This window comes from Leptopilina heterotoma, unplaced genomic scaffold (genome assembly GCF_015476425.1).
Source record: "Leptopilina heterotoma isolate Lh14 unplaced genomic scaffold, ASM1547642v1 Lhet_11, whole genome shotgun sequence".
Lineage (NCBI taxonomy): Eukaryota > Metazoa > Arthropoda > Insecta > Hymenoptera > Figitidae > Leptopilina > Leptopilina heterotoma.
The window spans coordinates 587844-615386 of record NW_025110829.1 but is presented as its reverse complement, the minus strand read 5'-3'; the positions used below and the strand labels follow the sequence as shown (position 1 = coordinate 615386).

The 27543-nt window shown below is 24.5% G+C and overlaps 1 protein-coding gene across 1 annotated transcript; it reads right to left on the bottom strand.

The window, feature by feature from the left end:
• Window positions 1–18489: 18489 nt before the first annotated feature.
• LOC122504004 (maternal effect protein oskar-like) lies at window positions 18490–23316 on the bottom strand. Its single transcript, XM_043614827.1, has 8 exons — window positions 23160–23316; window positions 22336–22526; window positions 22119–22233; window positions 21311–21396; window positions 20929–21034; window positions 20597–20727; window positions 19498–19799; window positions 18490–19208 (listed from the first exon to the last, which is right to left on the bottom strand). The coding sequence occupies exons 1-8, from the start codon at window positions 23239–23241 to the stop codon at window positions 19115–19117; spliced, it is 1107 nt and encodes a 368-aa protein (XP_043470762.1). The 5' UTR covers window positions 23242–23316; the 3' UTR covers window positions 18490–19114.
• Window positions 23317–27543: the final 4227 nt, after the last annotated feature.

Sequence of the window (27543 nt, the reverse complement as noted above, 5' to 3'; positions counted from 1 at the left end):
CTTTAATTTTTTATATAAACAGACACGAATCAAAATTTAAGTCCTTCCGAGTCGAAATTTAAACCTTACTTAGCCTCTGAAAATATAGTCGTAAAGTTCGGTCTGATTTGAATACAATTTTTTAAAATTAATTAATTACCCTTTAATTACCCTTTTTTGAATACCAAAACAGGTTGAAATTTGCTAATCTTCCATTTGAAGAAGTAAAGGAGAGTACAATTCGAAGTAACCTATATACCTTACTTTTAACCTTTCATACTCCTAGACCCTACAACTAGAAGAAGAAAAATTTGAAGATTGAATATATATTTTGAAATTTATACGCAATCTCAAGAAAAAATTAAAATTGATTCAATTACATTGTACATACTTGTGCAGCAAGCTTGCAATAAGCTTACTGCACACTTACACTACAAACTTACACTACAAACTTATAGCAAGTTTGAAAAATAATCTTGTCGAAAACTTGCCGTATATAAAGTATTTAGCTCGATATTAAAAACGAGGACGTATTTGAGGTATTTTGAACGATAATAAAACCGAGGACGTATTTGAGGTTTTTAGGTCGATAATAAAACCGAGGACGTATTTGAGATATTTAGGTCGATAATAAAACCGAGGACGTATTTGAGATATTTAGGTCGATAATGAAACCGAGGACGTATTTGAGGTATTTAGGTCGATAGTAAAAACGAAGACTTATTTAAAGTATTCAGCTCGATAATAAAAAAGAGGACGTATTTGAGGTTTTTAGGTCGATAATAAAACTGAGGACGTATTTGAGGTTTTTAGGTCGATAAAAGATATTTAGGTTAGATATTTAGGTTAGATATTTAGGTCGATAATGAAACCGAGGACGTATTTGAGGTTTTTAGGTCGATAATAAAACCGAGGACGTATTTGAGGTATTTAGGTCGATAATAAAACCGAGGACGTATTTGAGATATTTAGGTCGATAATAAAACCGAGGACGTATTTGAGGTATTTAGGTCGATAGTAAAAACGAAGACTTATTTAAAGTATTCAGCTCGATAATAAAAAAGAGGACGTATTTGAGGTATTTAGGTCGATAATAAAATCGAGGACGTATTTGAGGTATTTAGGTCGATAATAAAACCGAGGACGTATTTGATGACTAGCTTGATAATAAAAATGAGTACGCTATACAGGACTAGATCAATGTCGACGTTTTTGAGGACTAGCTGTGTAGTAAAATGAGGATGAATTTGCGAACTATCTCGATAATAAAAATATTGACATATTTTAGGTCTAGCTCGTTATGAAAAATAAGGACAATTAATTCTTTCGTAAAAACTTTTGGTGGCCCTGAAAAGGGCCGATTGATATAGATGTACAGCTACCGTCTGATGCTTAATGCAGCAAATGTTCAAATTGTCCTCCTTGAACCTGAATACAGCATCGGGCTCTTTGCACCAACGAATGAATACAGTTATTCAACATCTCTGCAGTTACGTTCCTCATTGCAGCAGTCAGTCGTTGTCGCAACTCCTGAATTGTTCTCAACGGGTGTCTGTAGACTGTAGATTTCACATATCCCCATAAAAAGAAATCCAGAGGATTTAAGTCAGGAGATCGTGCAGGCCATCTTACAGCACCGCCTTGTCCAATGAATCGATTCGGAAACAATGCTTGTAAATCCGCTTGACATACTCTAGCCGTGTGGGATGGTGCATTGTCATGCTGGTACCACATTCTGTCTATTTCTGCTTGCGTTAAACCAGCTTGTAATAGACGCGGTTTAACACGTGCGAGGAATGCTTGGTACCTAGCAGCGTTTAAATTACCTTGGAAAGTAAAATATATCTGAAAGGGAAATTTTTTTAATTAAATATAATAACGTAACGTTAAATTAATGATAACTCCATAATTTGACTTTTCGAATCATAAAAATTAATAAAAAAAATTAAGAATTCTTTACAAAAAGAGTAAATTGCGATTTTCTTGTAAACTATAACCTACAAAATATGCCCCGTTTATGTGGATATTTATTATTAAAATTTACCATTTTATTTCCAATTATTCCAGCCCACACGTTAATTGAGAATCGGTTCTGAAAATTCCTAATGGAAACAATACGAGGATTTCGGTCAGCCCAGTAATGGAAGTTATGGGTGTTCCATATCCCTTCCCTTCCGAATGTTGACTCATCCGTAAACAAAACTCTACTTAAAAAATTCGGATCCCGACGATGGACTCTTAGAACCCATCGACAAAATCGAATGCGACGTCCAAAATCCGTGAGTTGCAGATTTTGCACTCGCGTGATGTGATACGCGTGGTACTTTTCGGCCTTCAACGTACGTTGTACTGTCCCATAGGATAAATGCAGATGGCGGACAACACCTCTGATACCAATTTCAGGATTTTCTCTGACATGCTCAATAATTCTTTCTTCATTATTGGGATTTCTTGCTACCCGCGGTGCTCCTGCATCACGATGGTTCTGCAACACGCTACCTGTTTCATGTCCAGGGATATAGATTATTAAAGTTAAATTTTTGAAAATTCAAAATTCCGAATACAAAAACCAAAAACTATTGTTCAAAAAAATAAAAAAAAATGTTTAAAAAACAAAACTTAAGCTCAACAGTTCTCGATTTGTAGTCTGTTGTGCACAAACTCATTTAACCCTTGTGTCCATACCCAACAAATTCTATGTTGTCTCGCACCCGGGGTACCCGGGTACCCAGTAAAGCAAAAAAATTATAAATATTAGTAATGAAAGACAATTTTATTATTAGAGTGTCCCTGCAATAAAATGCTTATTCAAAATTCTATGTAAAAGAATACATTCTTAAATTAGCTAACATTATGAATTTTATGAAATATTCAGTTCAATGTAATTTTTAATTACAATTGCTTACAAAATAATTTTTATTACATAAAAGAGGATACCGGCGTGGAAAACGAACTTTGGGCAAAAGATAGCAAAAGATGGCTAAACATGGGCCCAGATTTCAGCCAAAGTTTATAAGCTTTCAGCTATACTTAAACTATGGGCAAAATCTAGTGAACCATTGCTTATGAGCGTTTCTCATACTTCTAAACTTTGGCTAAAACATGGGCAAAGTATGGGAGGAAAAAAAACGATTTCTTTTTATTTTTGGTAATAAAAAAATTCACAATCTGAACTTTGACTAAAATATGGGCAAAGTATGGGAGAAAAAAACGATTTTGTTCAATTTTTGGTAATAAAAGAATTAGCAATCTGAACTTTGGCTAAAACATGGGCAAAGTATGGGAGAAAAAATATGGTTTTTTCCAATTTTTGTTAATAAAAAAAATCAGTCTGATCTTTGGCAAAAACATAGTCAAAATATAGGAGGAAAAAATTGATTTTTCTAATTTCTGGTAACGAAAAAATTATGAATCTGACTCATGGCAAAAACATGGGCAAAGTATGGGAGAAAAAAATCGATTTTTTCTAATTTTTGGTAATGAAAAAATTAGCAAATTGAATTTTGGCTAAAACATGGGCAAAGTATGGGAGGAAAAAAACTATTTTTTCCAATTTTTGGTAATGAAAAAATTAACAATCTGTACTTTGGCCAAAACATGGGCAAACTACGGAAGGAAGAGAATGGATTTTTTCCAATTTTTGGTAATGAAAAAATTATCAATCTGAACTTTGGCTAAAATATGGGCAAAGTATGGGAGGAAAAAAAACTATTTTTTCCAATTTTTGGTAATCAAAAAATTAACAATCTGAACCTTGCCCATGTTTTTGCCAAAGTTGAAATTGCTAATTTTTTCATTACCAAAAATAGGAAAAAATCGATATTTTTTTCTCCTATACTTTGCCCATGTTTTTTCCAAAGTTCAAATTCCTAATTTTTTCATTACCAAAAATAGGAAAAAATCGATTTTTTTTTCTCCCATACTTTGCCCATGTTTTTGCCAAAGTTCAAATTTCTAATTTTTTCATTTCCAAAAATAGGAAAAAATCTATTTTTTTCTTCCATACTTTGCCCATGTTTTTGCCAAAGTTCAAATTTCTAATTTTTTCATTTCCAAAAATAGGAAAAAATCTATTTTTTTCTTCCATACTTTGCCCACGTTTTTGCCAAAGTTCGAAATTGCTAATTTTTCATTACCAAAAATAGGAAAAAATCGATTTTTTTCTCCCATACTTTGCCCATGTTTTTGCCAAAGTTGAAATTTCTAATTTTTTCATTACCAAAAATAGGAAAAATATCGATTTTTTTCTCCCATACTTTGCCCATGGTTTTGCCAAAGTTCAGAAGTATGGAAAACGCTCATTAGCAATGTTTTGCTAGATTTTGCCCATACTTTAAGTATGGCTGAAAGCCATATTTATTTAAAGCTTCTTATTTTTGGACACAAGTTTGATAAAGGCTTTTATTGCATGGGAAATTCGCTAAGAATTATCTTGCAACAAAAATTGAATAAGAATGATCTTGCATTTGTTTTTCTATAAGCATTATATAAACGGGTAGTGGCGATTTGTTTTTTTAAATTGGATTTCATTTATTTAAAAAATAATTTTCTTTATTTCCTTTAAAATTTTAAATTCTTTATAAAATAAATTGTTGTAGGACAGAGAATAAGTCGAATAGAACTCAACTTAGGATTAGTTTTTTTTAAATTCTTACTTTATTCATTTAAAAAAAATTATTTCGTTTTTTCCCCTAAATTTTTATGTTTTTTGTAAAATGATTTTATGCAGAATAGAAAGTTCCAGATGATTTAAACGTTTAAAAAACTAAAAATTTGAAATACATTAGACTAACTTTTTTTAGGACAGATTTTAAGGACAGGGTGGCCGCAAAATTTTATTTTCAAAATTCCCTGACTAACAAATTTTTGAATTATTTAATACAGTAAAACCTCGTTAACACGAACTTAAAGGGACCGTAATTTTTTTTCGTGTAAACCGAGTGTTCGTGTTGACGAGGTTTTACTGAATTCTACATTGAAATGTCCGTAAGAGGGTCCAAACTTATAAAAAATGTGACAGCGCCATTATAATGAGCTGTATTACAAAAACGTCTAAATAAAAAGCTGAATTGAAATGTAAGTATCAAAGTTTTTTAATTTGTGGTTTTCTCGATCAAAATTTCCCGACTTTTAAAGAATTTTTAAAAATTTCCTGACTTTTAAAGAATTTTTAAAAATTCCCTGACTTTTCCCTGACTTGCTACCATCCTGAAGCGGTTACATCACTTTGACCTGACCAGAACAAATGAGTTGACAATGCTTCGTGAAAAATTCTGGGAAAATTTGAAAATAATAATTTTCATTTGCTTAATTCGAAGATAATTAAATATAAAAAATTGTAATAATTAAGTAGTTTTTAAAAATTTTGTTATGTACTTGTTCGAAAACAATTAAATTTGTTAAAAGTGTTTTTGTATTATTTAAAATTCATGATATTTAATGAAATTATTTGAACATAATTTTTATCTGCAAAATGTTAAAAATTATTCTAAAATGTTATTATTTTCTGTATGTACTTGAATTTTTGGAAATATGTAATTAAAAATACTGCAAATAGTAGGGAAGAGTGGGGCAAAGCGGTCATACCTAGGGTGTTTTTACTCTTGTGACTAAACGAATCAACCGATTTCATTTTTCGATGACTTGTTTGAAAGATCATTTAATTGCGCAAATTTTTCCCAGAGGCACCTATACTTTATCTTTTATTGTTTAGTTGCTGTGTTAACTTTAAAAAAATTTGCAAACGGGCCGGTTCGCCCCACCTCCTCGGGAAAACCGGTCAGTTGGGTTTTTTTTATCTACAATATTGCATTTGTATAACCTACAATAACAACAAACATAAAGAACCATGTGAACAATGGTTGTAATAATGTAAATAATAATACAGGATTGAATTTTAATTAAATAATTAATTTTTTTAAGTAACAAAAAAATGTTTGAAATTATTAGAGAAACAATATTAGGATCTAATTATCATTGGAAGATAATTATTGTTCATTGAAAGTAAATATTTTAATGAAAAAAACATTCTAATTAATAATAATTTTCTTGAAACTCTAATACAATGAAAATATCCTATGGCCGGTTTGCCCCACCGAAAACTGTCCGCTTTGCCCCACAGCCTCATTTTGAGAATAAATATTTGTTTAAAAAAAACGCTTTGCAAATTCATCAAAGTTTTTGGTGGTAAATATTCCTGAGGTGTGTACCTTCAAAACCCAAGACCTAATATTTGGAAATATTACACGATTTCCTCAAAAATTCCTTTAAAAAAATCGTAAAAGTGTAGAAAAAAACTAAAAAATAACTTTTGCTCCCAGCGTTGCATAAACAAAAGTAAAAAATGTCAAATTGAAAAAATAAGGTATAGTACACATGGTTGTTTCAAATTTCTAAATAGCACTTTTGACAATTTCGCCATTTCGGAGATATAGACCCCTGGCCGGTTTGCCCCATTCTTCCCTACATTTTAAAAAGTCAGAAGCTAATTTTCATTTTTAAATTTACGTTTAAAGATTTCCATTATTTTGAAAATTTGCAATTAAAATTCTTCAAAAGTTTATTTTCAAAAATTTTAACAAAATAGTTTTAAAAATTAATTACTTTCAATTAAGTTTTACAAAATTTCAATTATACAAAATCTTTTTAATTGTTTATTTCTAAAATTTAAATAGAAAAATGATTCAAAAATAATTATGGAAACATTTATTAATAGTTATTTTTCACACTATAAAAATCGGAATAAGTTACATTTAATACTAAAAAATATGATATTTTGTTCCAATATTTAGAAAAAATTCGACAAAGTCGCAATTTTTTAAAATAAGACGAACAAATCTCAATTTTCGGAAATTTTCTTGACAAAAATTATTTTTTCCTGACATTTCCCTGTCTTTACTGACATATGTGGCCACCCTGGACTTATGTTTTTTTTCTTAAAAATTGTTACTGTTTTTAAAATTTTAATTTAAATTAATACTATATAGTTTCAAAGTCAATCAATATTTTCATTTTATTAACACGAGACACGATTTTCATATTTGACGAGACCGAGACGAGACTTTAATAAGTCTCGTCTCGTGAGCAGCCCTAGGGGTAATTAAGTCAAAAATGGCGGACTTCCCTAAGTCGAGATTCTATAATAATTTTTTCACTGTTAAAATTGTGATTTTATGTGTTTGGGGTAATAAAGTCGAAAAAAAAAAAGACTTCAAAAAAATTTTTTTTTCATTGAATCTTTGTTTACAAGTTTTTTTAAGATTTGTTTTTTTCAAGTAATTAAAATGTATTGAGTTCTAAGTATCAAGTTTCTTTAGTATTATCTTTATTTTTTCATAAAAAATTGATAAATTATTTTTTCCAGTGGAAAATGAATCTACATGACAAATTCACTTAGATACTTTTTCCACGATGCAAACATTTTTTATTAATTATTTATTGGATTATTAAAATATTAAATATCGAATGGTTTTTATTACTTTTATAATTATTGATAAGTAAAAAAATTTCTTTTTAGAAACATTTTATGAAATATAGTTTTTTAAAGAAGATTTAATTTTCTATTTATCACTTTGAAACAAATTTCTGTTTTCAATACTGAAATATTTGAAAATTCTTTAAATTCTTATAAAATTAATTTTAAATAAATTTTATTTATTAATTTTACAAAACAAATTATTTAAACATTAAGTAATTTTCTTTTTGAAATTTGTGAATCTTTGTTTATTAACAAAAAATAATTTGTGATAATTGAATACAAAATTTCGGAGATTTTTATATTTTTTACAACAAAATTATATGAAATTTAATAAAAAATGAGTTATATTTTTGGATAAATGGAGCATTCAAACCTCTGCTGTCTGTTTGACATGCCTGCAGGTTGCCGTGGTAACGTACAAGAGTAAGAGAGTCAGGAAATTCAAATTTATTACACATTCTCCCTTACTCTTATTTCTTCTGTCTGCGCAGACAGTCAGCCTGCAGAGGTCTGAATGTTCCTTAACTTTCCGTTACACACCTAGGGAGGGATTCCCTCTACAGTTTCAGTATTTTAAATATATATTTTTTACACGCACAGTAAAAAAATTTTTCTGTAGATCCTGTAGATTTAATTTTGTTCAGAATTTTATAGAAACTTGTGAAAAAATGTCTTTAAAAGTAGTGAATTTAAAATCCCTCCGGTAAAATTAATATTTTTAACAAGTTAATTTTACAATTTTCTGTAAATTTACTACTCTGAAAGTAGGTAATGTTTTTGTCTTTTTATTACCTACTTTCAGAGTAGTAAATTTACAAAAAATTGTAAAATTGCCACATTAAAAGTACTAATTTTACAGAAGGGATTTTAAATTCACTACTTTTAAAGACGATTTTTCACAAGTTTCTTTAAAATTGTGAACAAAACTGTAAATCTACAAAAAAAAATTTTTACAGTGCGCTTTACAGAACACATAACCAAAAAACTATGTGGCAACGTTGCACTATTTTTACATGGAGAGGGATTCCCTCGATTCTCTATACGGGTGTGTAATGTCGTTCTTTCTTTCTGTACATACCAGTTTCTCGTAGTCGGTGAACTGCCCTACGAATCGTATTTCCGTTTGGATAATGTTCTCGACGAAGCTGTTGCTGATACATTTGAGCTGCGCGCTCTGCATTGCAATTTGCCCTTCCATAGAAAATGATCATTTCACAATAATCGGCAGCTGTATATCGCTGCATTTTAAAAAGCGATAGGTACAGCGATACGAAAAGAACAAACACAGTAATAAAATAGAATTTAAAACAATTTTTAGCAGCAAATATATTCAAGACAACTTCAACCTGTCTTTAACTACTCGACGCAGTGTGAATAATTTGAAGTTAGCTTTAAAAATAAAAAAACAAAAGCTTATCCAAACTATAAACTGAACCTGTCGATAGCTCGAATTTTTAGATAAACACGAAATTTTAATTTTGAAGGCAAATAAAATGCAAATAAAGAAGAAAAACCTTTAACCAAATGAGAACTTGAGGCATCGGATAATTCAAATTTTTGAACTTTTTTTGACTACTTTCAGAAAAGTCGAGTTTTTTTAAATAATGCGACTTTTTCGACTTCCTTCCAAACATTTCAACGAAATTACACTTTTTCGTATAAAATGATAAAAAATACTTTTATTTTTGTGGTGTAAGAAAATAATTGTAGTAAAATATTTTTAAACTTTTATTTAATTAACTTTTCTAAGAAAATTAAATTTTCAAAATATATAATTGAAAATTAGTTTTTCATTTTCAATTAAAAATTTTAAATAATTGAAATTTTTTTAAATTGTATTTTAAATAATTATTGTACAAAAGTAAGTCAAAAAATGTAGCTACATTTTAATTGTTTGAAAATTGTTAATTAAAAGTAATTACAAATCTAATATTATTAAAAAGTTATTTAAAAATATTTTAAAAAATTTTTTTTAGATAAAAAAAGTCCATAGAAGATTGTAAGATTTTGAGTTTGGCTTGTTGGAAATTAATATAACCGATTATTTGCGTTCTGTTTGCAAGCATTTGAGTGCAACGTCCTTAGTAGATCTAGTCCTTAGACAATCAAAATATCTATACGGAGAAAATTACTTGCAGTGAAATTCAACTTTTTCATAATTAATTTAAAAATAAATTCGAGAGGATAATAAATGTGTCTCTTAGACCTGTGCCGGCACATTCGAAATTATATTATTTTCTTCCTTCACGGCAGTCGGAAAGAATAGTTAGTTTTTGAAAAGGAATTGTTTCAAAGAATTTAATTAAGAATTTTTTAAAATAATTAAATTCATTTAAAGAATTCAATGAAAATAATGGAATTCTACTAAAGAATTTTATTAAAATTTTTAAAATAATTTCTTTAAGAAAGTTTATTGAAATTATTATTAAAAATATTTGATTTTCGTTGAAGAATTGTATTATTTATAAAAATAAATGAATTTCTCTGAAGTAATTAATTATTTTAATTAGTTTAATAACTGAATTCTTCTGAAAAATTGTAATATTTATAAGAATAATGCAATTCTTGCATTATTTTTAAAAATTTTATTTAAAATAATTCAAATTCTCCTAAGAATTTTATTATTTATGAAAAGAATTGAATTTTTATAAAAAATGTAATCTTTTTTTCCTTAAATAATTGAATATATTTTTAACATTTTTATTACATTTGTAAATTAAAATAATTTGTATTCGTGCGACGAATTTAATAAAAAAAATTTGTTTAATAAATAAATTCTTGAGGAATTTAAATTGCCTTGAAAATCATTAAATTAGATAAGAATTGTATTATTTATAATTTAGAGAATTAAAAAAAGAATATTTTAATAACATTTTCCAAAAGAATTTAATTACTTAAAAAAATTATAGTACAAGAAATGTATAAGAAATAAATAAATAAATAAATAGTAAAATTGTACGCTAAAAAAACTTATTTTTATAAAATAATACAAATTTCACAACAATTCTATTATTTACAAATTTTTTATAAATTTCTTCACAATCATTCAATTATTTTCATAAATAATAAAATTCAAAATGAAAATTATTTGATTTAAGTAAATATTTATTTGACAAAAAACAAGAAATATGTTTTTTATTCTTTAAAAAAGCTTTAAAAATACGGAGAAAAGAAAGTAACCAGAAAAACTGCGAGAGGGCAGCAGGTGTCAAGACCGTTTTGGTAAAATGAATAAATAATAAATAAATAATAAAAGCTGTGAGCAATAAAAAATTCGTTAAAATTACTAACCAATTTCTAAAAAATGTTATAAAAAAAATTCGTTGGTAATTAGCACGAATATCAGGTAAAGTAATCGAAAATTGTTTTAAACAAATTTACAGCAAACATAAAATGTCGAAGTTCTATCGCATTTCTATAAAAATTTTAATAATTTTAATATTTATTCAAATTTTGTTTTTACTTACCTTCAAAAATTATTTACATTGTGTAAAATTTTTTTGTTGATAAATTTTCAATTCCACTGAAAAATTTACTTACCTTTGAAGGATATTGAAATTAAGAAATTTTGGTTTAATTTTATTTATTATAAATTTAAAAAGGCTGCTTATTCTTCAATAATAATAAATAATAATCGATATTATTATTTTCATTAATTAATTAAATTTCATTTGTGTTTAAAAATAATTAGAAACATTTCACTTAACCTTATTTCATTAAAAAAAAATTTCCATAAACATTTTAATTTATTTACCTTTCAATATTATTAATTAATTATTTGATTAATTAATTAACTAACTAATTAATTAATTATTTATTTTAAAATAATTAATAATAAGTAAATAGTAAGTATTTTCTAATAGAATAATAAAAAAAAAAATTTTTGATCGACCGAGACTTGAACGCAGACTTCGAAATTACAAGTCTGAAGCGTTACCACTGAACCATTTCAGAAGATATTGACCATTTTTGTTATTTATTATTTAAGGGAAATTCGTTTTGACAGACTAAAAAAAATTGATCCTGAAATCAATCCTCTGAATTGATTTCAGGATCAATTTTTTTAATCTATTAGAAGACTGAAATTAAATTAATATTAAAATTCAATAATTTCTTTGTTAAATGCTTTTAAACATAAAAAATGTTTTTAAAGAGAAAAACAATTTGTAATGATAAACAGAGCCACGAGAGGGCAGCTGCTGACGGACCATTAGAAATAAAATTGACAAAATATTATAAATTATCAATTTTATTTAATATTAGGTAAATTTGTAATTAAACTTCATAAAATGTAATAAACAATTAATTTCATAAGTACAATAAAATTGTCTTTACTTACTTAGCTTCTAAAGTTATTTAAATTGTATAAAATTATTTTTCTTCTTCATAAATTTTCAATTTCAGTAAAAAATTTACAATTAAAAATTACTTACCTTTTGAAGTTTATTGAAATTGACAAATTTTGATTTAATTTCTTTTATAATAAATTTAAATCTGATTATTATTCAATAATAATCATAATAATAGAAATTATTATTTTTGCTAATTAATCATTATTTAATTAATTACATTTCATTTGGGGTTAAAAATAATTAAAAATATTTCACTTAACCTTATTTCATTAAAAAAAAATTTCCACAAACATTTTAAATTATTTACCTTTGAATATTATTAATTAATTAATTAACTAACTAATTAATTATTTTAAAAAAACTTTAAATTTAATTCCCAAATAATATTTTCAAAATATTATTCATTTCTATTGCGCATGTCAGAGCCAGCGTCAAGTTTCTCTTTTTTTTTTGTTTTTTTTTTTGCAACAAAGAGTAACATGCAAAGTGAATTTCGTGTTACATCAAATTTCATTGTTTCAAACTGGAGATTTCACTTCGCGTAATGGCGGCCTCTCATTGGCTCAATTTAATTAATTTTCAATTTTATCCCATTTCAACCATACTACACCAAATTAAAAACTACAAAAAAGGCTCTCTCCAAATAATTTCCTGATTCCAAACTATTAATGACCTACACTTATTTTGAATCACCCTGTATACACTTCGTGTATATAGACGCTATAAAACACATAAAATTCCACTTTTACTCATCCCAAGTGCTTCAATTGAATCTGAGCAAATCTTCAAATTTTTCTTTTTCTAATTGTAGGGTCTAGGAGTATGAAAGTAGGGTCTACGAGGTTTAAAAGTTCGGTATAGGTTTCTTAGAAGTAGACCCTACTTTGAATCTCCAAATGGAAGATTGGCAAATTTCAGCCTGTTTTGGGAGTCAAAGTAGGGTCTAGTTTTTAAAAATTGTATTGAAATCAGACCCTACTTTACGACTGCTAAACCTGAATAAGCCCTACATTTTCAGAGGCTAAGTAGGGTCTAAATTTCGACTCGGGTTTACTCATTTGTAAATCGGCGACATCAATAAATCCCGAGTAAGAGATTTGAAGTGAATCTCATAAATTTCTTAAACTGGCGTCCGCCATATTGGATCTACCATTTTGAATTCTTAAAAACTGACATTGGAAAAACTTTCTGAAACATTCAATTTCCACTAGAAGTTTCATGAAATGTAAATTTTCTAAAAACATTTAGGATTAAAAGTTGTTTCAAAAGTTTTGTCAAGGATTGCAGTTTCCTTCTAAGACAATGTCGTTGTCTTTAGTTTGTGAGTAGTCTAATGGACGTTGGGGGTCCAGCGCAGTTTTCAGAGAGGGGGGTGAAGGGGGGGGGGATTGTGAATTCAAGCCTAAGTGGGTGGATTTCACGATGAAATTTGAATGGGCGCTTGCTGTTTGTGGTTCACTGCGCCCTTAACAAGATCAGGGATGGAATTCCAGCGAGGGATGAAGGTGTGTACTGAGCGCGCGGTGGCACATCTGTCAGTGCTCCCAACCCCTTTCCAAAACGCGACGACTCTCTCTTTCTCTCTCTAACTCTCTCATTCTCTCTTATTCTCTCTCTCTCTCTCTCTCTCTCTCTCTCTCTCTCTCTCTCTCTCTCTCTCTCTCTCTCGCTGAGAAACGTATTTCCTCGAGACTTAACATTGGTTTATATATCTAACAGTTTCCGAAGCGCATTGTCTAATCGTCGTTCATGGATTTCTCACCTCCGCTTGAAACCTCTCTTTACCTCACGTGGCATTCGGTTTTGGTGTCTCAGTTTCTTCGCTTTGCGCGCGAGACGCTTTCAGACGCGACAAATCCGCATTCGAATTCTCTCTCTCTCTCTCTCTATCTCTCTCACTCTCTCCTTCTCTATTTCTCCTCTTCTCTCTGGGGATGGTATTTGAACTCTCTTCTTAGATGCTTTCTCGTACATGTCAATGTTCTCGTTCTTCACATTTATACTCAACACATATCGATGCTAACCAAACTAGACTTAAGAGCTTCTATCTTGAAAAATAAGGAATGTCGGATAAATTTTGAAATTTCCTTTTTTAAATACTTTTAAGACGGGGATTTACTTTAAAGTCAGATAGGAAGACAGTATAGTCAAGGACAATTTTAGTCAGGCAAAATAGACGAGAAATGAAAATTTTTTGTTTCGCAGTAGAAAGAGAAAAATTTAGTCGGACAAAATAGGCGAGAAATGAAAATGTCTGTATTGCAGTGTGTAAAAAGAAAAATTTAGTCGGAGAAAATAGATGAAAAATGAAAATTTTTTTATCGCAGTAGTAAAAGAAAAAAGTTAAACAAAATATGAATGGAACAAAGTAAAACGTGAGGTTTTAAAATAACACCAGAATGGATTAAAATAATCCGCAACAGTTGAATCCCTCTAGGATTAAATTAACACCGGAAAGGATTAAAATAATCTACTCTCTAAATCTGAATTAGTGCGGATTCGTTTACCAATTTGAATTACACTGCAAGCCCGATCAGCGGTCAGCTCCGGGGGTGCTCTACCGCTGATCGGGCGTAAACATATAGGACCGTACGAACTGTTTTATGATGGGTTACCATTACTTGACTACTGAATTTTTTTTTAAGGGGCCAGAGCGTCTTTAATGTATACGCTACTGCCACAACTTTTCGACTCCCTCTTTGCCCCTCGCCCGCCCCATCTACAAACGACGTAAACAAGTGACCACTGATCGGGTGACCGCTGATCGGGCTTGCAGTGTAGTAACATTTTTTTACTAATTTTTAGTAGTTTTTTATTAATTGCTAGTAGAAAATTACTAATTCAATTAGTAGAACGTATTTTTCACTGTTTCAAATTAGTAAATTTTCTACTAATAATTAGTAAAAAACTACTAAAAATTAGTAAAAACAGTTACTAATTCAATTGGTAAACGAATCCGCACTATTTTATTAGTAGAAAACTACTAATTCAGATTTAGAGAGTATTTTGGTGTTATTTTTAACTATGAATGAAATTTTACTTTAATTAAAACGCCAAAGCCAACGATTTGTAAAAAATCAACGAATTTAGCTTCTCCAGGGAGAATAGTAAGTTAGTAAGTTAGTTACTGACTTAGTTACTAACTTGGTAACTAACTTAGCAACATAGTTACTAAATTCAATTGTGTTCAAAAATTTTTTAAAATTCTCGTCAAAATTTGAATTCTCTTTATAAATAATGAAATTCTTCTCTGATGTTCAATTATTTTACAAAATTTTAATCAAATTCTTGTCAAATTTTCAATTATTTTCAAAAGTTATCTAAAATTCAATGATTTTCAATATCTACTGTTTCAATAAAATTTTCCAAAAGAATTCCATTATTAGAAAAAAATTTGAATAAAATTCTACGCAAACATTCAATTATTTTCTTAAATATTAAAATTTTTTACAGGAATTCAATTATTTACATATTTTTTTTTAAATTTCTTCACAATAATTCAATTATTTTCATAAATAATAACATTTTTACAGGGATTCAATTATTTTTATAAATAATAAAATTCTTTTAGGAATTCAATTATTTTCATAAATAATAAAACTCATTGCAGAATTTCAATTATTTTTAATGCAATTTTAATCGAATTCCTCGAAAAATGTAATTATTCTTAAAAACTTTATTAAAATTCGTCCAAAGAATTTAATGATTTAAAAAATTTGTTGATAACATTTTTTATGAGAATTTAATTTCAAGAAACATGAAATTAATAAATTATTTATTTTTGTATTTAAATAATTGAATTCTCGTAGAATTGACTAATAAAAATGGTTTTAAAAATGAATTTCAGTTAAAATTTTAGATTATAATTAAATATTACAAGCATTATAACGTGGATTTTTAGAAATAATTAAATTTTGAAAAAGTTTCAAATTAAAATCATTGAAATTCTTAATTTTTCATATTTTTGACAAACAATTCTATAGAATTAATTCTTTTTAAAAGTTTAATAAGATTTTTATTAAAATTATTTCAAGCTTTTATTTTTCAATATATATTTAATTGCAGAATTTCCGAATAATTGAAATTTTCGTAAAATTGAATTGTAAACGAATGAATTTTAAAATTCTCAAAGAACTTTTTTAAAAATTATTAAAAATAATGTATTTATTGAAGAATTTTAGTTAAAAACACTAGAAAAAAATTTAATTTTAAAGAAGTTAGAAATTATTGCAGAAATTCAATTATTTTCAAGAGTAATAAAATTCTTCTTAAGGATTCAATTATTTTTACTAATAATAAAACTGATCGCAGCGTTTCAATTGTTTTTTATACAATTATAATTGAATTCCTTGCAAAAGGTAATTATGTTCATGCAATTTTTAATAAAATTCGACAAAAAAATTGAATTGTTGAAAAATTTGTTAATAAAATTCTTTATCAGAATTGAATTTTGAGAAAAATTCAATTATTCAATAAATTATTTACTTTTGAATTTAAATAATTAAATTCTTGTAGAATTTTCTAATAAAAGTTGATTTTCATTTCATAGAAATGAATTTCAGTTAAAATTTTAGATTATAATTGAATATTAAAAGCAATATAGCGTGAATCTTTAGAAATAATTGAATTTTGAATTTAAATTTTTTGAAAAAGTTCAATTGAATTTTCTTTTATATTATTTGAAGTTTTTATTTCGTTAAATTGAATATTGTAAAAAATGGATTTAAAAATTGCCAAAGAACTTTTTCGAAAATTATTAAAAATAATTGATATAAAGTAGAATTGTAGTTAAAAATTATTGAAAATAATAATTGAATTGAAATAATGAAAATAATTTTGAAAAAGTATAATATTCTTATATAGTATAAAATAATGATTTTATTACTTGGTCATCTTCAATTATTATAAAATATGAAGAAATCGATGACTCCGAGTCGAAGACTCGGAGTTATCGATATCTTCATGTTTTATAGTTATAAAAAAATGTAATGAACTAAAATTTCATTCATTGTAAAAAATAACACCAAAATTGATTACTTTAAACATTTCTGGTGTTAATTTAGTTTGCAACACTTTTTAATACCTCACGATTTACTGTGAAATTATTATATCAGTAGGAAAAGAATAAGGTTAAGTAAGAACATTTTAATATAAAGGTAGTTTTTTTCAATACTTGAAAACGAGTAGGAAAATAAATTAATGGTATAAAATAAAAAACAGTATTTTTTAAATTGTGCCCAAGGAGTATAAGTCACTTTAGGTCAGACAATCTTTTATTAACGAAGTATAGTAAAAATAAGTGTATTAACAAGACAATTTAATCCATTTTTTAAATTTCTTTTTCAGTATATAACTGAAACTTCTTTTTCAGTTTTTGTCAGTCAAAATCCGTAAAATCATAACAATTTTGAACTAGTAGTATGGATCAGTTTTAGTGAGACAATCCTTTTTTTCAGTAGTAGCAGAGTTTTTACTGCAGAATTATTTATTTATTTTCCATAATCTAAAGTTTAAGTAGTAAAATAAATTTGCAGTCAGACATTACGAGCAGTTTGCTTAATTTAATAATTCGTCTCTCAGTAGTATAAAGTGGTTTTAGTCAGACATTACATATTTTTTATTTTCAATTTTAATAAACTGAAGGAGTAAGTTTCAATGAGACGAAATTTTTCTAGAGGTAAAAAGCAGACAATAAAAAGCAGTAAACACCAATGCATCAATTATTACCTTTTCAGTAGTAAATACAGGTTCTAGCCAGACAATTTTTTTATCTCTTGATAATTTCAATATTTAATTTTACATTCATAGTTAATTAAATTATTTTAATACTAAAAGTAGCTGTGATAGTATTAGTTATTTTTCCGTTTGCGCGCTTAACAGCAATAAATTTATCATTCCCCCCTCCAATCACATGTGATTAAAGATTCAGTAGTAAAATCAAACTCTAGTCAGACAATTAATTGGAATTTTTTCGTAAATGCAGTAGATATAATATTATCTTCAAGTTAATGCAATTATTTTAAGTAGTAAAAGCAAATCTTAATAACACAGTATTGTTTACTTATTATTGACGAAAATTAAGTAAAATTTATTTTAATGAAAATCGACAAAATTTTCTTCAATTGTTTCAATTATTTTTTTTTAGAATTTTTCAATAAAATTTTTCAAAATTTTTAAAGAAAAATAATGTAATTAATAATTTTTTAAAACAAAAATTTTTGCATCCCCTAAATTTTCAAAGAATTTAATTTAAAAATCTTTTAAAATTTAATTAATTTCTAAAATTCATGTTATGACGCTTTAAATACAAAGAGAAAAAAGAATTGTTAATATAGATCTGACAAATTTCGTTTGTTGTTGTTACAAAATTTTTTGTTACCTCAACAGATTTATTGTTATTAGAAAAAATTTGAATTGTTAGGACAACAAAATAAATTTGTTAGTTCTATATTAACAATCTTTTTGTCAACGTAACAATCCTTCTTCTCCGCGTATTCAATTATTTTCTAAAATTTTAACTGTCACTTTTTTTACATTAATTCCCATCAGAATTCAACTACGAGAATTGAATTATTTAAATAGAATAATTTATGTAAATTCATAAAATAATGTATTTTCAAAAATACAATTATATTTATATAGATAATTTTTAAAGATGAAAAAATAAATAAAATCGCAAAATTTCGAGTATTTAACTTTTATTACTAAAATGACTTTTTTTAATTGTTACAATAATATTAACAGTCATTTTTATTTTTGGCACATTGGAAAACTAGTAAATAAATACATACACACATTCACTTATAAAAAAGTTTTGTAGACAATAAATAAATAATTTACACATACGCACATAAATAACTACAAACTAACAAATTAAAATTCTCAATTTCTTCATTTTTTTAAAAAATATTTAGAGCAAAAATTTAAATGACAAAAATTTTTTATATTCGTCTTTTTTTAGGAAAAAGGGAGGTTTTTCTTGAAATAACCAATTCAGTAGTCGACGTAAAGAATGGTATTTAAAAAAAACGTTCTTTTCTCCAAAAATAAAACGAGAATAACAATAAATTTTTGTTCATTTAGATTTTTAAAAATATTTTCCCAAATTGAGAGACTTTTGAAATAGGTAATTTCATTTTAAAAAAATTGATTTTCAATTTTCAATCTATACAATAATTGAAATAGGTAATTTCGCAAAATTTTTTCCAAAATTTGATAAAAATTCTTTTAAATAATTTTTGAGGGGATTATGGGAAAATATTTAAAAGAAATTTATCAAATAAAGGATCTAATTTTTTTTTGTCACCTATGAATATTGTATTAGATGTAAAGCTAATTTTCGTCCTCTTCCATTGAACAGGACCCATGGTTGTCGAGTGCCAGATACATAGCGGGCATCACTGCAAAAATGAAAATAAAAATAAAAAAATTAAATAAAAAATATCCAAAAAAGGTTTTTTTGGAAATTTAATTATCAATTAATTATAAATTATAAATTATTAATTAATGGAAATAAAGATCACAATCCAAATTCAAAAGTAGAAAAAAATATTAAAGACCTTTTTGAATAAAGTTACTGGAAAATATTTATGTCAATTTTTTATGCATAAAATAAGAAAATCGAAGCAAAAAAGTATTTTAAATATTTAAGAGAATGAAATGAAATAAAAAATTAAATATTTGACATACTTTTGATAGTAATTATAGTTGATGCCACCGGCATCGTTTCTAAAAGTTTCGTCAAAATCAGCTAAACTATAATTCAAATAGTAACCATTCATATCGAATTCGCAGTACTCGCGCCAAATATTACGGAGCCAGTTATTGAATAAATGTAATGTACTGCATTTTTCGAAATCAATTCGAAAACTCAAATTTGCCAACGGTGGAATTGTGCACAGTGTGATTGAGGTTCGCGGTATATTAAACTTAATTTCAATAAGATTTAAAAGCTCTCTATAATCGGCTCGCATCTGCTCCAAAGTTCTTCCCTAAAAAACAAAAACAATTCCAACTAATTAATTACAACTGACATCAAATTTATCAATTTCTTATTTATTGACTAAATTAATTTATAATTTATTATAATTAATAATATATAATAATTTAAAATTAATTTGTATTTCATTTATTTATCGTAACATTCATGTAATATCTTTAAATAATAATTATTATACTATATTAATAATAAAAATCTTCAATAATAATAATTTAATATTATGACTTAATAAAATAATTATTAAAATTATTAATTTGAATTTTTAATTAATTTTTGAATTTAAAATTATTAAGTCAATATAATTCATTATATTTCTTCAAAAATAATATTCTCGAGTAATAATAATAACTTTTCATATTATTTAATTACATAATTATTAAAATAACATAATTATTATTGAACTTGATTATTAATTATTACTTGAGAAAGAATTTCACTTGGAACAGCGATAAATTTCTCTATAGTAACGAAAGTATTAACTGACACAATAAAAATTTCTCTAAATGTAGTGTAATTTATATCTGTTCCAAGTGAAGATATTTTTGTGATAAAATAATATTTTTTTGTAAAATATTTTTTACTGTAAATTTTTATTTGTAATATTTTTAATCGTAAAAATTAAAATAATTGATTTAAATTATTATTTCAAGTACTATTTTAATAAATTTTAATTATTTTAACAAATTTTAATAAATTTTAGTTATTTTAATAAATTTTAATTAATTTAATTAATTTAATCAATTATTGAAAAAATAAAACCTTGTTTAAAATTGTTTACAATATACGTACTTGGTATATGTCAACGGCACCTAACATTATAGTTATTCTATCTGAAATAGCATTCATTGTATCCAATTTTCTAATGCATTGACGAATCGTTTGACCTGAGACACACAATCCAGTATATAAGGCAGATTTTTCTGAAAATAAATAAATAAATAAATAAATAATGAATAAATATTAAATAAATAATAAATAAAAAAATCATATAAGAAAAAGTTACGCGAAACATGAATTTTAAATAAAAAATGTCCATCCTCTGAAATTAAAATTCAATAAAATATGAAAAATAGAAAAATTTTGCCTAAAAAAAATTATAATGTCCAAAATTATTCTTTTACCAGCTTTTCGCCAGATCGGAACTTTTAGTTCCTTAATTGCCAATTGAAGGAGAAAGTCATCACCAATTAGTTGCTTTCTATTGAAAATCGGCTCATAGACGTAATTCTGTACATAAAAAAAAGAAAAATTTAATTTTACAATTTTAATTGAATTCAAGGTGGAAAAGTTGTGAGAGAAGTAAAAATAAAAGTAAGAATATTACAAATGATCAAAATTGATAAAGAGTAAAAAATAATTGTATTCTTACTGTAAAATAAATAAAATAATTGAGAAATAATTTATTGATATTAAATATTATCTAAATATTAATATTAAATTTTTTAATTTATTAAAATTTTTTGAGAGATAAATAAAAAGATTGGAATTAAAAAAAAAATTTACATTTCTCCTCCTGGTGTCTATGTTAATCATTGGTCTATCGTAATCATCAGACATAGAAGTGGATGCGCTTTTATATCCAGAAGAAACTGTAAAAAATATTTTCATTAATTAAAAAAATTAGTAATAAACAAATTAAATTAATTAAATATTAAATATTTATTTTTTATATTTATAAAATAAATTGTTGAACAAAATACATAAACAATTTAAATTAGATTAATATTTATTATAATAACTAATAGTTAATCATTATTAGTTATTAATAATTAACAAGCATTTAATAAATAAATAATAAATTATTCTTGTCAACACTAAAAAATACATCTTTTTAACTTAAAATACAAATAAATAAATTTAATACATAAATAATTCTAATTAATCCATGCAAATAAATAACAAATAATTCGGTCTATAAATAAATAACGTAACTAACTCAATTTTTTTCAAATTTTCAATAAAAAAATATAATCAATTTTCTAAATTTGTAAATTTTAATGTTATTTATTAGTTTAATTATTCGTTACTGATTATTTTTTGAAATTGAAATTGAATCGAAAATTTTGTTATTTTTTTATTTAAATTTAAATATTTAAATTAATTGAAATTGAATTGAAAATTTTGTTGTTTTTTAATTAAAATTTAAATATTAAAATAAAGTTAGTTAAAATTGAATTGAAAATTTTGTTATTTTTTAATTCTTAAATTTAAATATTAAAATTAAATTAATTGAAATTGAATTGGAAATTTTGTTATTTTTATATTTAAGTTTAAATTTTAAAATTAAATTAATTGTAATGAATATACATACTTGATGGAGAATATTGTTGATGCTGTTGACAATCAAAACTATTATTGTTGACATCATAATCCAAATGCCTCTTGTTATGGACTTTTCTTTGTCTTCGACTACGTTTCTTATTCGTCTGAAAATTGAAATAATAAAAATATGCATGTTTTCAAACTTTTTGATTATTTATTTTTAGTCGAATTATGATAAAAAAATTTAATTAATAACTAATTATTACCCTTGCTGGTTTTTGATTTTTTATTAATTCATTCAAATGATTGACTTTTGGATCATTTACGGTTAAAAAAATATCTCCGTTATAATTTTTTCTGTATCTAATTTCTTTCACATCTTGAAGATAATCGAAGAGAGTATTGTATCCTAATTTTAAATATGGAATGTAACGTCCTTCTATTTCTTCAAATTCGCCTATAATAATAATTATTATTATTTATTATTATTTATTATTATTATTTTTTATTATTTTTATTATTATTATTATTTTTATTATTTTTATTATTATTTATTATTATTATTTTTATTATTTTTATTATTTTTATTATTTTCATTGTTATTATTATTTTTATTATTAAAGTTATAATTGTTGTTATTATTTTATATTATTGTTTAAAGTTCTATTATTTTTTATTTGTTAAAAAAGCGACTTTAAATTGATAGTAAATATAGTAATCAATTTAAAAAATTTATAAATCTTTCTACAATTGCAATAGAAAAAAATTGTCAAGATAAACGATTTTTTTTACTAACAATTTATAAAATAAAAATATAAATTCCAAAAATGGAGATTTTTGAATTTTATATTGAATTTTTAACTGAATAATATGTAAAAGAAAAGTTCTTCTTAATATTTCAATAAACTATGTTTAAATAAATTTTTTCTTCACTAAATAAATATTTTGAATAAATAATAATTGAAAAAAACTGAATAAAAAACAAAATGAAAGAAAATAAGTGAAAATAAGAAAATTTTTTTTCAAAATAAAAAGTAAACATAGAAAAATAGAAAATAAATAAATTGTGAAAAAAAAATCGAAAACTTACTATCCAATTCTTCGACAGGCATTCCACCTTTTCTAGCAACAATAAGTGCCTTGACTACGTTGGTTACTTCAACATAATCCATTTTGCTTGTACAGAGATATCTACTCCAGACAAGAAATAAAATGAAACTGAGAAAATTTTCTCTAAATTAAGACCTTTATAATATCATTCAAAAGAAATATTTCTCTTTTATTAAAATTTTGAATACTCCTAAATAATACAATTTCGAATGATTCATTTCTATTTTCCAAATATTTGAATTGCTTTTCATTCTTATCGCGATGATATAATTTAATGAAAATGTCTTACGTAATTAACAATAAAATTCGTAGATATAAAATAAATATCAGTAACAAAAAATTTAACAAAACTTTTATTATGAAAAAAAAATTTTAAATGAAATGTAAAAATAATTTTATTATAAAAAATGAATTTTAAGGGCATTTGAACCATTATGACGTCACAATTTGTGCAAAGCATGTGTTCTTAAATTATGACGTCATAATGGTTCAAATACCCTTAAATTAAATTTTAAATTTTTTAATTAAATTTAAATAATTAATGTTTTTTACTAAACTAATTTAAGTTTATTTAAACAAATATATCAAAATCGTTGTAAATTTTGTTGCAAAAAAAATGTTAATTACTTTTTATTACTTTTTTTTTAATTTCAGAAAAAAAATGTAAAAAATATTTTAAAGTGCATTAATTTACATGTTTACAGCGCCTTGAGGTATGATTATCTTTGCCCAGTTCTCCGCAGCGGCGTTCTCCGGTAACATATTCCTAGGCGTAATAATGATAAAAGCTAACAGCAGAAAAAAAATTTTTATTTACAAACTTTTACTTTTTTTATAACAAAATTATTCATTTTTTATTATTTTTTTCTTTTGACAATAAAAGTCCATGTATTGTACAATCAAAATAAGTGGCTGTTAACATTAATTAATCTTAATTATAACGATTATTAATTTAATTATTAAGATTTTATTAATTATTTTCCATCATTTACTATTATTTAGAAATATTATTTATTTTAATTACTATTTTTATTATTATTATGATTATTATTATTATTATTGTTATTATTAATGATATGATTATTATTATTACTAGCAAGAATTCGCGCGCTAAAGCGCGCGGCTGACTTTTTAATTCATTTTTTAAATAAAATTATCAATTTTAAAGATTACAGAATTTAAAAATATTAAATTCAAATTTTTGTTGAAAACACTAAAATAATTCAATTTTAGAGAAATTGCAAATAATTTATTGCAGGAATTCAATTATTTTCAAAAGTAATAAAATTCTTCTCATAAAATTCAATTATGTTTAAAATTAAAAAAAAATTCTCGTTAAAATCCCAATTATTTTTTTAAATAACAAAATTTTTCCCCAAAGTTCAATTATTTTCAAAAATGACAATAAAATTCTTGTCCTAATTTCAATTATTTTCAATATCTACATATTTTAATAAAATTTTGGGAGAAAAATTCAATTATTTAAAAAAAATTTAATAAAATCGTACACAAACATTTAATTATTGGCAAAAATAATAAAAATTCCACAGGAATTTAATTATTTACAATTTTTTATAAATTTCTTCGCAATAGTTCAATTATTTTCATAAATTTTTAATTATTATAAATTATTATAAAACATAAAGAAATCGATCACTAAAGAAATTCAATCAATTTCTTCATGTATTATAGCAAAATACTTTTATAAGTTGTTTAATTTCAAAAAGATTTGAATTTGGAATTTTTGAATGTCTTAATTCCTGTGGAAAAATAATAGTAATTAAATATTTATTTAAAAAAGAAATTATTGATGTTTTTGAATAATTTTACAATTATTAATGAAATTCGTATAAATATAACGGAACATTCTTTTTTTGAATAAAATTTTTTCCTTTATTTTCTAAAAATTCAAAAATTTTCATTTTCAATAAAAATTTGTAATTGACAAGTAAAATTTATAAACAATTGTTTCGTTTATTTTTAAAAAAAAACTTTGAATTTTATTAGAACAATAAATTGTAATTAAAAAATTGAAATAATGTAAATTATTCCCTTATGAAAAATGAAAATTTTCTACAAAAATCATATTATTTTTCTAAATAATAGAATTCTTTAAAGGAATTATATTATTATCACATTTTTTGATAAAATTCTTTGCAACAATTTGATGATTTTCATTACATTAATTTTAAAATTGAAAATATTTGAAAAGAAGAATTATAAATTAATAATAACAATAATAACAATAATAACAACAATTAGCAAACAACAACTAAGTTCAAATTGCGGACAGATTACCGGAACATGTACTTTATTATTATTAATTAATGTTATAATTATTTTTATTTTAATTATAAGATAAAAATAATTATATCCTTCATTAATTAAAAATTGTAATGCCAAATAGAAATTATCAGAATTTTTTTCACTTCCTTTCATTAAAATACTAAAATTTTGTTAAATTTTATGTTTTATCAAATTTAAATTATGCAGATTTTTGTTCTTTACATCTAAACAAAATTAGAAAATTGTTAAACAATTATGTTTAAGAAATAGAAAATTTATTTATTTTGCAATATTTTTCTTTATAAATCACAATTTTTTAAATAAAAAATTATTATTTTGTTTTAGAAAAATAAGGAAAATATTTGTACAATTTCTATTTTTAATCTTATTTTTGGAACAGGATTTTCAACAGGAATTAAGACAATCAAAAATTTTAAATTCAAACCTTTTTTAAATTAAACAATTTATAAAAGTATTGTTATAAAACATGAAGATATTAATCACTCCGAGTCGAAGACTCGAAGTGATCGATTTCTTCATGTTTTCTAATAATTAAAGATGACCAAGTAATAAAATCATTATTTTATATTATAAAAATATTTTTACTCTAACTTCATCAAAATTATTTACATTATTTTAATTCAATTATTATTTTCTAGAATTTAAAATTATTTTTTATGAAAATAATTGAATTTCTGTGAAATTTTTATTATTTATGAAAATAATTAAATGTTTGCATCCAATTTTATTACATTTTTTTTTCTAAATAATTGAATTTTTTTTGGAAAATTTTATTAAAATAGTAGATATTGAAAATCGTTGAAATTAGAGAAAAATGCATTTTATTTTTGAAACTAATTGAAATTAGGACAAGAATTTTTTTTTGCATTTATGAAAATAATTGAACTTTGGAGAAGAATTTTGTTATTTATTAAGATAATTGGGATTTTGACGAGAATTTTTTTCAAATTTTAAACATAGTTGAGTTTTATAAGAATTCTAATTTTTTTTTGAAAATAATTGAATTTCTGCAATTATTTGTAATTTCTTCAAAATTGAATTTTTTTTAGTGTTTTCAACAAAAATTTAATTTAAATTAGAAAATTTTTAAATTCTATTATTTTTCAAATTGCTATTTTATTTAAAGAAAGGCAGTAAGAAGTTAGCCGCGCGCTTTAGCGCTTTAGTTGCTAGTTATTATTATTTTTTAAAATTATTTTTATTATTTTTGTTATTATTTTACATTATTTTTTAAAATTAATAATTTATTTGTTAAAAGTAACATTGAATTTTGAGTATCGAAGTTCGCCTTTTTATAATGTTGAGTAAAAAAATTTTCGATCGTTTGTGCTTTATTTTAAAAATTTATTTATTTCATTATAAATAATTAATTAAATCTTTTTTTCAGATATTCCAGAGAAAATTAAGAAAATAACAGATCAAAAACTTGAAATTAACATTTTAAACGTTTTGTGTATAATTTGTTTTTAATAAAATTATTCAATTTTAAGAAACAATGAGAAAAAAAAGTAAAAAAAAATTGAGAACGTAGCGAAATAATTGTCGAGAGATAAAAATACTTATAATTTTTTTTTAATTCGCGCAGGTTCATTCATTTTTTTTTTTTAGGAAAAAAAATTTAATGTAAATAATAAAAAGTTTGTGTAGAAGAGAGGGAGGGAGGGAGAGAGAGAGAGACGGAGAGAAAGAGAGCTAGAAGTTTAAAATATAAATAAGTATCTATAAAGAAAAGTTGGATGGAAAATTAAAAGAGGATCTGACAACCTGGTTACGTCGGATTTAGTTCTTGTGACGACTAAGTTTCGGACGTTGAGCTTAAGTCGGCCGCAATGCCGCTCTCCTCCATCCGACTAAGTTACACGAAGACTCGTTGCTACATGGACTTAAAAACTTTAAAGCAACGCTCTTAACATCAATAGCCTATTCTTCCCCTTGGGGGGGCTCTATATAGAGAGAGAAACTTACGGATCGTCGGCTTTCTCAAAATTTATAAGTCATTTTCTCTCGAATAATGCGAATTGAAAAGTGAATAAAATATTTTCTCCACATAATGAATT